Source organism: Mustelus asterias, chromosome 9 (assembly GCF_964213995.1).
Source record: "Mustelus asterias chromosome 9, sMusAst1.hap1.1, whole genome shotgun sequence".
NCBI lineage: Eukaryota > Metazoa > Chordata > Chondrichthyes > Carcharhiniformes > Triakidae > Mustelus > Mustelus asterias.
In genome coordinates this window covers 63,672,827-63,685,863 of record NC_135809.1, presented here as the reverse complement: position 1 = coordinate 63,685,863, position 13,037 = coordinate 63,672,827, and the positions used below count along the sequence as shown (strand labels likewise).

General features: G+C 43.2%; 1 protein-coding gene across 2 annotated transcripts in view; it reads left to right on the top strand.

The window, feature by feature from the left end:
• The window catches only part of nup205 (nucleoporin 205), a 131,922-nt gene that overhangs the window by 45,557 nt on the left and 73,328 nt on the right, over positions 1-13,037 (top strand). For both annotated transcript variants that reach the window (XM_078220266.1, XM_078220265.1), the window contains exons 13-17: positions 1,844-2,026; positions 3,039-3,089; positions 6,371-6,580; positions 6,727-6,826; positions 8,031-8,168. In XM_078220266.1, coding sequence (XP_078076392.1) covers positions 1,844-2,026; positions 3,039-3,089; positions 6,371-6,580; positions 6,727-6,826; positions 8,031-8,168 — 682 coding nt within the window. The remainder of the gene's footprint in view (positions 1-1,843; positions 2,027-3,038; positions 3,090-6,370; positions 6,581-6,726; positions 6,827-8,030; positions 8,169-13,037) is intronic.

Here is a 13,037-nt window from a genome sequence, read left to right as displayed (position 1 = left end):
TTAAGTGTGTCCAGGAAGATTTTTTGGAACAATATGTAGATAGTCCAATTCGAGAGGAGGCTATACTGGACCTCGTACTAAGGAGGCCAGGTCATCAAAGTTGCAGTGGGGGGGACATGGCAAGCAGCGACCATAATTCCATAAGTTTTCGGATACTCATGGAAAAGAACAAGTGTTGTCCTAGGGTTAAGCTGCTAAATTGGGGAAAGGCTAACCACAACTAGATATGGCAGGATTTGGAAGCTGTTGTTTGGATGAGGCCGTTTGAGGGTAAATCCACATCTGGCATGTGGGAGTCTTTTAAGGAGCAGTTGATTGGAGTGCAGGATAGGCATTTGCCTGTGAAAAGGAAGGACAGGAAAGTCAGGATTTGGGAACTGTGGATGACCAGAGAAATTCCAAGTCTAGTCAGAAAGTAAAAAGATGCATACATAAGGTTGAGGCAACTAAAAACGGGTGAAGCACTTGAAGAATACAGGGAAAGTAAAAAAGAACGAAACGGAGTTAGGAGGGCAAAAAGGGTCACAAAATGTTCATGGCAGGCAGGATTAAGGAGAATCCCATGGCATTTTACACAAATATTAGGAACAACAGGGTGGCTAGAGAAAGAGTTGGTCCAGTCAAGGACAAAGGAGAGAAATTATGCATAGAACCAAAGGAATAGGGTGAGATTCTTAATGAGTACTTTGCATCGGTATGCACAAAGGAGAGGGACATGTTGATTGATGGTGCCTATAAGGGGTATGTAAACCCTCTGGAGCAAGTCATCATTATGAGGGAAGAAATGTTAGGTGAATTACAAAGCATTAAGGTAGACAAATCCCCAAAGCCAGATAGCATCTACCCCAGATTACTGAGGGAGACAAGAGAGGAAATTGCTGGACCTCTAACACAAAGCTTTTGTTTCCTCGTTGGCCACAGGTGAGGTCCCAGAGAATTGGAGGATAGCCAATGTTGTCCCGTTATTTAAGAAGGGTAGCAAGGATAACCCAGGTAATTATAGGTCAGTGAGCTTGACGTCAGTGATAGTGAAATTGTTGGAGAAGATTCTCTGGAACTGAATAGTCTTATTAACGATAGACAGCATGGTTTTGTACGAGGGGGATCATGTCTCTCTAATTTGATTGAGTTTTTTGAGGAGATGACATAAATGATTGACGAACAGCAGTGGATGTTTTCTACATGGACTTTAGTAAAGCATTTGACAAGGTCCCTCATGGCAAGCTGGTTCAAAAGATTAAATCACAGGGGATCATGGTGAACTAGCTAGATGGATTCCGAACTGGCTTGGCCATAGAAAACAGAGGGTAGTGGTGATTGGGTGTTTTTCTGAATGGAGGTCTGCTCTTTCCCCATTACTCGCCATGTCTTTCCTTTTCAAGTATTTATCTAATTCCCTGTTGAAAGTTGTTGCTCATACAGTGATGTCTGTTTATCTGATATCCAAGTGGGTAAATAAAAAATTGACTGGTACTGAGTACTTGTACCAGTGGCCCAGGCTTGATTTCTACTTTGCTGAGCTAGCTGGTCTCAACCAGAGCAGCACTGAAGGAACCGTAATTGGCCTCAGCACCCCTGGGTTTGATGTAAATTTGGTGCTCTGTGTGTGCCTGTGTTGAGTGAGATCGGCATTGGGCTTGGCTGCTCCAGTAATACAGTTAGTCAAAGCATGCTGCTCAGCCTTCCGCCTGAGTAATCATGAGGATGACTGGTGTCTGTGGGATTGTATTCCAGTAAAACACCAGCAGTGTCATGGTAGAGGAAAATGGATTCAGAGAGGGGAGAAGAGTAAGGGGTTAGGAAGAACCTTCTGGTGCTTATCTTGCCTTGTTTTATCTTCCAGAGTGAGAATGCCCGCCTGGCTTTGTGTGAGCATCCACAGTGGACACCTGTTGTGGTTATGTTGGGCTTGACCCAATGCAGCATCCCACCTGTACTAAAAGCTGAAATACTGAAGACACTGGCAGCATTTGGCAAATCACCAGAGATTGCTGCTTCTCTTTGGCAGTCACTGGAGTATACCCAGGTAGGCCACACAAAAAGTACTGTTGAATTTGACAAGGTGTAGTATAGAGTGCTCAATAATAGAATAAATGTTCTGTAAAGTGAAGATAGTCACAGACTGATTACTCCAGTGGTAACTGGAGACGCAGTGAAGACAGAATTGAACTCTGCCATGGTATCTTCTGTGGGAATGAACACCGCTCGACAATCACCAGGCAAGACTGTTCTCTTCCTGTTGGGGAGCACTTCAGCAGTCATGGGCATTCGGCCTCTGATATTCGGGTAAGCGTTCTCCAAGGCGGCCTTCATGACACATGACGGCGCAGAGTCGCTGAGCAGAAACTGATCGCCAAGTTCTGCACACGTGAGGACGGCCTCAACCAGGATATTGGGTTCATGTCCCACTATTTGTAATCCCCACAGCCTGCCTGAACCTGCAGAGTTTCACTGGCTGTCCTGTCTGGAGACAATACACATCTCTTTAGCCTGTCTTGATGCTCTCTCCACTCGCATTGTTTATATCTTAAAGACTTGATTAGCTGTAAGTATTCGCATTCCAACCATTATTCATGTAAATTGAGTTTGTGTCTTTATATGCCCTGTTTGTGAACAGAATTCCCACTCACCTGAAGAAGGGGCTTGGGGCTCCGAAAGCTTGTGTGGCTTTTGCTACCAAATAAACCTGTTGGACTTTAACCCGGTGTTGTTAAACTTCTTATTATGGTATCTTCTGGCCATACAGCCTTTTTACTTTCACTGTCTGTTCCTGTACTTGAGAAATACCTACTGAGGGCCTTGAGAGAGAGTCATTCGATAGGGCGGTGATGTGGTGTGGGAGTCAACACTGAAGGAGTGGAGATTCTGATCCGAGAGCATTTTGCAGCCGGAGCTATGCATTGATTTCTCCCTTCTCATGTTCCTTGCTATTTGCGACATTAATTATGTGTATCCTAACTTCATTTCCACACAAATCCTGTTTGCCTCATCTCAACATGTGACAATAAGTCTTCAATAGTATTACTTTCATCTTTCAGATATTGCAGACAGTTAGAACCCCAAGTCAGAGACAAGATACTGGGATTGAGGTAAGCACCTACACAATAACAAAGCTGAATCGCGAGGCAGCTCAAGCTATTGCGCTACCAATTACAGACAACCAGGCTTTTTATGATTCTCCCCATTGGTTAGTCTGAAATTCAATGCTTAGTCAGCAGTGGTGAAGGAACTGCAATGAAGAATTGCAGTTACCAGTGAGGAGAGGGGGAAGAAGGGAGTGTGCTGCAGAGGGGAATTAAATCAGCAATACGTCAACATGACTCTTTTTTAAAAAAAAATTGAAAATGTTGAAATTCCGCATGAGGCCTACCTACCTGAGTGCCTCGAGTGTGCTGTGTAGACACCTCTACTTTTTAGGAAAGTGTTTCTTTTCCATTTTAACACATCTCTTTCTATAGATCCTAATGGACCTTCTATGTATTTCCAGCATTACCTATACTTCATCCAAACTTTGATTATTTCTATTTGTTTGTATTTCCATTGCAATTCATCAGCAATAATTGGAGCTGGGGGGAGAGGTGGGGCATTACTGTCAGAACTTGGACTGTATTGTGCACCATTATCTTAAAATCATAGAATCCTACAGTGCAGAAGGAGGCCAGTCAGCCCATCGAATCTGCACTGACCACTGAGGCCCTAGCCTCATAACCCCATGCATTTACCCGAGCTAGTCCCCTGACACTAAGGGGCAATTTAGCATGGCCAATGCACCTAACTCGCACATCTTTGGACTGTGGGAGGAAACCGGAGTACCTGGAGGAAACCCCACGCAGACGCTGGGAGAATGTGCAAACTCCACACAGACAGTGACCCGAGACCGGAATTGAATCCGGGTCTCTGGAGTTGTGAAGCAGCAGTGCTAACCACTGTGCTACCGTGCTGCCTTTTCCATTCTTGTCCAGCCTCCCATTTTCCAATATTTATGAACTGGTGATCATCAAAATCTCTGCTGCCTCTATCCTCACTCTCACAAAGCTCCATTCATCCAGCATGCTCTGCTTGCTGAACTTCATTCCGTCCTAGTCCACTAACACATTTAAAAATTCTCAACCTTGCTTTTAAGTCCCTTAATGGCCTTGCCCTCCCTATCTCTGTTACCCCCTGCATCCTTACAACCCTCCGAGATTCCTCTGCTCCTCCAATTCTGACCTCCTTGTGCATCCTCAAATTTAATCATTTCGTGAAGGCCATTTGGCTGGATGGCTGGTTTGTGATGTGGAGCGACGCCAGCAGTGCAGGTTCAATTGCCGTACCCACTGAGGCTATTCATGAAGACCCTGCCTTCTCCGCCTTGTCCCTCGCCTGAGGTGTGGTGACCCTTGGGTTAAATTACCACCAGTCAGCTCTTCTCAAAGGGGAGAACAGCCTATGGTCTTCTGGAACTATGGCGACAGTTACCTTTTTTTTTTACATCTACCTTCAACTGCTTTTGCCGTAAGGTCTGGAATACTGTTCATAAACCCCTCTCCCAGATTTTTGATAAACTCCTGTGAAATGCCTTGAGACAATCTACCATATTACAGGTGCAATATAAATGTTGGCATCTGGGGAACTAGGCTAAGATTGTTCATACAAATTCCAAAACTTTCCCTCTTCTGTTAATAGACAGTTAGCAAGAGTGGTTGTAGATTTCCTCAACTTATTATGGTACGCACTCTGTTCTCAGTTGGAATCATTTGCGATGTTGCACTCTGTTTTTCTGAAGTCGGGTTTAAGGTTCAAAGGTGGCTCTGGAACAAAAATGATGCCGTTTTATTTTGGCTCTGAAGAAGTCGTACTAATTTGAAACATTAACTCTATGCTGCCAGATCTTCTGAATTTTTCTGGCGTTTTCTATTTTTGTTTCCGATTCCAGCATCTGCAGTATTTTACTTCAATTTTTTTTACAATTCATAGACTGATGTAAAATATATTATACAGAAGTAGACCATTTTTCAAACCAGTCTGTGTTGTCATTAATGCTCCCCTTGAACCTCCTTCCACTTTCCTTGTCTTAACTATGCCTACCTTTCACTTTCCCTCCTTCCTCATAGCCTTATTTAGTTTCTCCTGAAGTGAGTCAGGATTCATTACTGGACTGTCTTGCTGGCCGCAGTGCATGCGCAGGGTGAAATTGTTACTGCCAACTGCTTCTGCAAGTTTTAGGGAACACACACCACAGACTGACAGCATGCACCCAGCTCAATGTACCTGCTCCACATGAACTGAAGTAGTTCAAGAAGGCAGCTCACCACATTCTTGAGGGCAGTTGGGAATGGGGAACAAATGCTGGCCTAGCCAGTGAAGCTCATCGTCCATAAATGAATGAAGAAAGAAATCATCAGTTAGCTCACTGACATAGATTGACTACTGGTCTTCTAATGCCGCCAATTTAACTTTTCATCCTAGCATTTAAATCCTTGCATCGTTTTCCCCATATCTTCGAAACCTCCTCCAGTCCTATATTTGCTTAGAACTCAGTTCCTTTGACTGGCCTATTGTGCAATCCCCCTCCCTTTACCCAATTAAAGTAAGTCAAGTAAAGTTTATTTATTAGTCACAAATAAGGCTTACGTTAACACTACAATGAATTTACTGTGAAATTCCGCTAGTTGCTACGCTCCGGTGCCTGTTCGGGTCAATGCACCTAAGCAGCATGTCTTTCAGACTGTGGGAGGAAACCGGAGCACCCGGAGGAAACCCACACAGACACAGGGCGAATGTGCAAACTCCACACAGACAGTGACCCAAGCTGGGAATCGAACCTAGGTCCCTGGCGCTGTGAGGCAGCAGTGCTAATCACTGTGCCACCATACCGCCCACAATTAGTTAAATATGAAGTATCTTGGCTCCAGCCTCTGGAACATTGACCCTAAAATCCTTTGACTTGGCTCTTCTCATTTAAGACCACCTGTAAAATCAACAACTTTGATCATGGTTCTCATCACCCCTCCTCATTATTCTTCTGTGGCTCATGTTTCTTTTTGTCAGATTATACCTTTGTGATGAAGATATTACCACCCCTAAATGCAAGTTTTCATTTTTGCCACACATTCAAACAAAAGAGCATGGTTAGGACGGATGTAGAAGTCTTTTTTGGCACTGGGCTGTGATGATCTGGATGTGCTACCTGAAAGGCAGAAACCTTCAACAAGAAATTGGATATATTCCAAAGCGCAAAAGTTGCAAGGCTATGGGGAAAGTGAAGGGGAACTGAGAATAATTTGATCGATCTTTCAGGCATAATGTGACAAGTGATTTCCACAATCTGAATGATATGATTTGGGGTTCAATTTCAAATAGTCACTTTGCTTATTTTTTTAACCCTCAGGTGGAGTTGAATGAAATTGAATCTCGCAGTGAGGAATATCCTCTCACCAGAGCATTTTGCTATCTGATAAGTACACTGGTAGAAAGCTCTTTCCCCACAAACCTTGGGGCAGGCCTCCGTCCGCCAGGATTTGATCCTTATCTCCAGTTCCTCAGGGACTCCGTGTTTCTCCGCTTTCCGACCAGAGCATACAGGAGAGCTGCAGAAAAGGTGAGAGGTGGCTTGGGTCCTTTTAGAAACAGTGTTGGATATCTCACTTCATGCATGTTCTTTCTTTCCTTAATCCTTGAATATTGCTGCACTGCAGACCTGGACTTTGAACAATGTTAATTCTTCTTGTGTGTGAACTTCCACAGTGGGAGGTGGCGGAAGTTGTGCTTGGGGTTTTCTACAAACTGCTGAGAGATTATGAACCCAGGCCAGAAGATTTTACAGACCAAATGGTGGAGCTTCAAGGTCAGTTGTGGGCAGCAGCTCAACGGGTGAAGTTTTGTTCACTTTATTTTTTCTCAGATTTCCCTAAAATCTGTTGGAAGCAATATTTGAATTGCAAATCTAGTCTCTTCTGCCTTTTTGTCAATTTTAATATCCAGTGTTGGTGTTCAGAATGGTAGCCATGATGTGGAGATGCCGGCGTTGGATTGTGGTGGGCACAGTAAGAAGTCTCATAACACCAAGTTAAAAGTGCAACAGGTTTATTTGGAATCACGGGCTTTCGGAGCCTTGCTCCTTCAACAGGTGAGAAGTGCTCCAAAAGCTTGTGATTGCAAATAAACCTGTTGAACTTTAACCTGGTGTTGTAAGACTTCTTACAGTGTTCAGAATTCACAGGTTCTCAGTGATGCCCTGTTGCTCCACTCAAAAAACTAGTCCCCCATCAAACTGCATCAATGTGACACTGTTTCTATTTTGGGTCAGCCTGTGGTGTTTTTGCAGGAGACTGCCAACTTAATACCAATTAATGCTGAATCAGTTGCAGCTTGGTTGGCAGAAGCAAATGTACTGGATCAGTAGGCAGAACAAAGCTTTCATCCAATCTTTCCAGGTTGACTTAAAACCACCACCAGATGACTGGAAAATGAATGGACCCACCCATTCGAGGTGCTTAGTGAAGTTTCCTGCCAAAATGAATGGTCACTGTCGAACTGAACTGCTATAGGCATTCTGAGAATCCTTCTAGTCATGTGAATGGGCAATGTCTATTTCAACCATTATAGACTCCCAATAAAACTTCCTCTTGGGCATTTAGAATCATTTAGTTATCTATCAATTCTATCATTCATAGATTCATAGAATCCCTACAGTGCAGAAAGAGGCCATTCGGCCCATTGAGCCTGCACTGACAACAATCCCACCCAAATCCAATCCCCATAATCTCATGTATTTACCCTGCTAATCCCACTGACTCTAAGGGGCAATTTGGCATGGCCAATCAACCTAACCCGCACATCTTTGGACCTGGATGGACGAAACCTTGTACTTCAGTAGGATTATGGTGGATCCAAATTGAACATATCTAAGCAACCTAAGAATTAGGTTGGCTCTGATGTGTCTTTAAGTCCATTTTGTGGTGAGTATGGTCTATGCAGCTGCATAATATCTAACCCCAAAAGTCATGGTGCATTGTTGAGATGAATTACTCTTCTACTTTGATTCCTAGGTGAACTGGTGGTTGCGTACAAGTCTCCAGGATACAACCTGATGTTTCACTTGCTGAATGACTCCCCGCTGTTGGGTCTTTGTCTGAGCCTCTTGGAAGAAGGTGTTAAACTGCTGGACACTTACGCACCATTCCCTGGTAGGTAAATCTGCTGTGCTTGTAACAGTGATGAGCTGGGGTATTAATGTCAGTGTGCTCTTTGTCGTCTTCACTCTTTTGCAAGAAGATTCCTCACTTTTTCTCCTGCTCTAACTTTCAAAACTATCGAATTCGCCTATCTCAGATTTTCCTTTATGCAGTAGATTTGAGCTGTTCCCCCATTTGTGCATCATTTTACTGTATTCAGCTTTGATTGGCTGTGACTAGTCACTGCGGTTTCTCAAAATAAAATGCAAAAAAATTCAAAATCTGGACATTTTTCTCTGCCCCTGTATGTCTTTTTTCCCCCCGTGTATTTAACATTAAGAGCCATATGCAGTGTGCAGAAAAACTCCTGGAGCAGAAAAATACTAAAGCTACAATTTCAGGAAGCTCTTAATTGATCTCCCAGTTGTTATGATGTTCCCATAATAGCAGCCACTAAATGGCCACATCTAGTGAATGAACAGTGTTATGGCATTATTTGCCAGCCTGAATAATAATTAAACTTGAACTCACCCAGTGGTGACAAAACATCTGTTAGCGCCATAAAGAAGTTTCAGCAGGAAAATGAGTGTTCTGCTTTTTGTGGTATGACATTTTGAACAGTAGGTTCTTAAACTAGCTGTGGACATCAGCACGATAGGCTGTCACCTGCACACAACACATGGCTTATGTCTTGTTTAATACGTACTTTGTCATGCTCATGTTGCAGTTTTTATTTTAGTCCAAATTTCTTTTCTAAAAGCAACAATTTAAAAAGCAACAGTGAGGAAAATTGGCCAGTCAAATCAATTTATTCCAGTATATTTACTTCCATTGCCAGAAAAGATAGCCTTGCAGCAGTACCATGCACAACTGTAGATGCTGCCTCTGTATCTGCCGCATAAAAGATTGATCCAGAAGGTGAGATTGCGGGGATTGGGAGTAGAGTACTGGATTGGATTGAGGATTGGCAGACTGACAGAAAGCAGAGGATCAGGATAAATGGGTCCTTTTCTAGCTGGCAAACTAACTAGCAGAGTGCCACAGGGGTCAGTCCTCAGACCTCAACTGTTTACAATCTATATAAATGATATGCAAGCAGGGACAGCGTGTAACGCAGCAAAATTTGCAGATGACACTAAAATAGATGGGAAAGCAGATAGTGAAGAGGATATAAGATTCTACAGATGGATATAAATAGGCTAGGAGAATGACCCAAAATTTGGTAGATGGAGTTTTTAGGCAGAAAAAATAGGCAAATTATTACCTAAGTGGAAAGCAGATGCAAAATGCGTCCAGGCAGAGGGATCTGGGTGTCTATGTTCATGAATTGCAGCAAGTTGGTATGCAGGTGCAGCATGTAATAAAAAAGGCAAATGGGATGTTGACAGTTATTGCAAAAGGACTGGAGTATAAAAGTAGAGAAGTGTTGCTGCAATTGTATAGGATGTTGGTGAGACCACATCTGGAGTATTGTATCCAGTTTTGGTCTCCTTATTTGAGGAAAGATGTGGTGGCATCGGAGGCAGTTCAGAGGATGTTCACCAGATTGATTCTGGGGATGAAGGGGTTGACGTATCATGAGGGATTAAACAGTTTGGGTTTGTACTCACTGGAGTCTAGAAGGATGAGGGGGGATCAGATCGAGGTATATAAAATTTTAAAAGGGATTGATAAAGTAAATGTAGACCAAATGTTTCCTCTTATGGGGCAATCTGGAGCAAGAAGTGACAGGTTTAGGTTGAGAGGCGGTAGATTCAAAACTGAGATGAGGATGAACTACCACTTGCAGAGGGTGGTGAATTTGTGGAACGTGCTGCCCCATAGTGTGGTAGAGTTTGAATCACTGGTTTCAAGAAGGAGATAGATATATTTCTGATGATAAATGGGTTAAAGGGATATGAGGAACAGGTGGGGTGGTGGATTTGAGACCAAGGAGAGATCAGCCATGATCTGATTGAATAGCAGAGCAGGCTCGAAGGGCTGAATTTCTCTATTTCTGCTCCTAATTTCTATGTTCTCATCTGAATGCTGTAGCACTTGTAAAACACATGTATGTGCGCGTGCACACACGCTCAATTTTATTCTGTGGAAAAGTGGAATCCATTATTCTTGGGCTTGACTATTCCAGTGCTCTCTTAACTGGCCCCCATCTTCCACCATTCACACACCTGAGTTCATCTAAAACTTTGCCGAAAGCGAGTCAAATTATACTCAACTATTGCTTGTTGACCTCTGTCTTGATTTTTAAATTCTCATCTTTGTTTTCAAATCCTTTCATGACTTTGACCCTCTCTATTTCCATAACTCTATCCATCCTTACCACTCTTTAAGATCTTTGCAGTCTTCCATTTGCAGTCTCTTATGCCAACCCAATTTTAATTGCTTCACTATTGGTACCTCCAGTACTGAGGCCCTAAGCTCTGGAATTCCCTTTATAAACCTCGCTGCTTCTTTACCTCTTTCTTTCCTAAATTCTTTTTAAGCCTTCATTAATAATAGATTCTAGCATTTTCCTGACAATTACACCCACAGCAAGACACAGGAACCAAAGACCTCTAGCCTACACCCACAGCAAGGCACAGAATTTCCACAGGAAAATAAATAAGCACTTGTGTTTCAATGTCATCCTGCATAGTAATTTGCCTTACGTTCAAGAATAATTATGGACGGGGAATAATTATGAACAGAGAAACAATTTCTCTTACAAGTAACAATTGCAACTATTATTTGAACTTTCAAAATCTCTTTTTAATAGTTGAAGGACCGCATGAAAATTTTCAGATTGGAGGCAGGTTGCTAGCGGAGTGCCGCAGGGATCAGTGCTTGGTCCTCTGCTCTTTGTGATTTTTATTAATGACTTAGAGGAGGGGGCTGAAGGGTGGATCAGTAAATTTACTGATGACACCAAGATTGGTGGAGTAGTGGATGAGGTGGAGGGGTGTTGTAGGCTGCAAAGAGACATAGATAGGATGCAAAGCTGGGCTGAAAAATGGCAAATGGAGTTTAACCCTGATAAATGTGAGGTGATTCATTTTGGTAGGACTAATTTAAATGTGGATTACAGGGTCAAAGGTAGGGTTCTGAAGACTGTGGAGGAACAGAGAGATCTTGGGGTCCATATCCACAGATCTCTAAAGGTTGCCACTCAAGTGGATAGAGCTGTGAAGAAGGCCGAGAGTGTAGAATCATAGAATCATAGAAACCCTACAGTGCAGAAGGAGGCCATTCGGCCCATCGAGTCTGCACCGACCACAATCCCACCCAGGCCCTACCCCCACATATTTACCCACTAATCCCTCTAACCTACGCATCGCAGGGGCAATTTTTTTTTTTTAACCTGGCCAATCAACCTAACCCGCACATCTTTGGACTGTGGGAGGAAACCGGAGCACCCGGAGGAAACCCACGCAAACACGAGGAGAATGTGCAAACTCCACACAGACAGTGACCCGAGCCGGGAATCGAACCCGGGACCCTGGAGCTGTGAAGCAGCAGTGCTAACCACTGTGCCACTGTGCTACCGTGTGTTAGCTTTTATTAACAGGGGGTTGGAGTTTAAGAGCCGTGGGGTTATGCTGCAACTGTACAGGACCTTGGTGAGACCACATTTGGAATATTGTGTGCAGTTCTGGTCACCTCACTATAAGAAGGATGTGGAAGCGCTGGAAAGAGTGCAGAGGAGATTTACCAGGATGCTGCCTGGTTTGGAGGGTAGGTCTTATGAGGAAAGGTTGAGGGAGCTAGGGCTGTTCTCTCTGGAGCGGAGGAGGCTGAGGGGAGACTTAATAGAGGTTTATAAAATGATGAAGGGGATAGATAGAGTGAACGTTCAAAGACTATTTCCTCGGGTGGATGGAGCTATGACAAGGGGGCATAACTATAGGGTTCGTGGTGGGAGATACAGGATGGATATCAGTGGTAGGTTCTTTACGCAGAGAGTTGTTGGGGTGTGGAATGGACTGCCTGCAGTGATAGTGGAGTCAGACACTTTAGGAACATTTAAGCGGTTATTGGATAGGCACATGGAGCACACCAGGATGATAGGGAGTGGGATAGCTTGATCTTGGTTTCAGATAAAGCTCGACACAACATCGTGGGCCGAAGGGCCTGTTCTGTGCTGTACTGTTCTATGTTCTATCTATGATCGTGTCAGTATGTACAAGATATAATGAAGTTTGAGCTGAGCAACTAAAATTATATAACCGTCATTTTTTCTGATTTCCTTCTGTGGAATGACAATCTTCAAGGCCAAGAAGGACAATGAGAACAACTTGTATTTATATAGTAGTTTTAATGTAATAAAACATCCCAAGACGTTTCACTTGAGCGTTACGCTGAGCTACACAAGGAGATGTGAATGCAGATGACCAAAAGCTCGGTCTCGTAGCTAGGTGGATGTTCCATCAATGAAAAAGAAATTCATGAATATTGCTGCAAAGAGATATAGACAGGTATCGTGAATGGCCAAAAGGTGCAGATGGACTATAATGTGTGGATATGTGAGGTTATTCACTTTGGTCATAAGAATGGAAAAGCAAGATATTTTTAAAGAAGGTGTAACTTACAAATGTTGAGGTTCAGCAAGACTTGAGTGTACTTAAAGAAGGAACACAGTCAGCATGCAGCTACTGCAGACAGTTGGGGAGGCAAATGATGTGTTAGGCTTTATTTCAAGAGATTGGAGTACAAGAATGAGGGAGTCTTGCTACAGTTATAATAGAACTTTGGTGAGACCACACCTGGAATACTATGCACAATTTTGTTCTCCATGTTTAAGGATGTGTATTGAAGGCAGTACAGGCTCAGGACCAATGATGAAAGGTTAAGTAAATGGGCCAATACACTTGAGTTCAGAGAAAGAGAGGTAATCTCATTGAAACA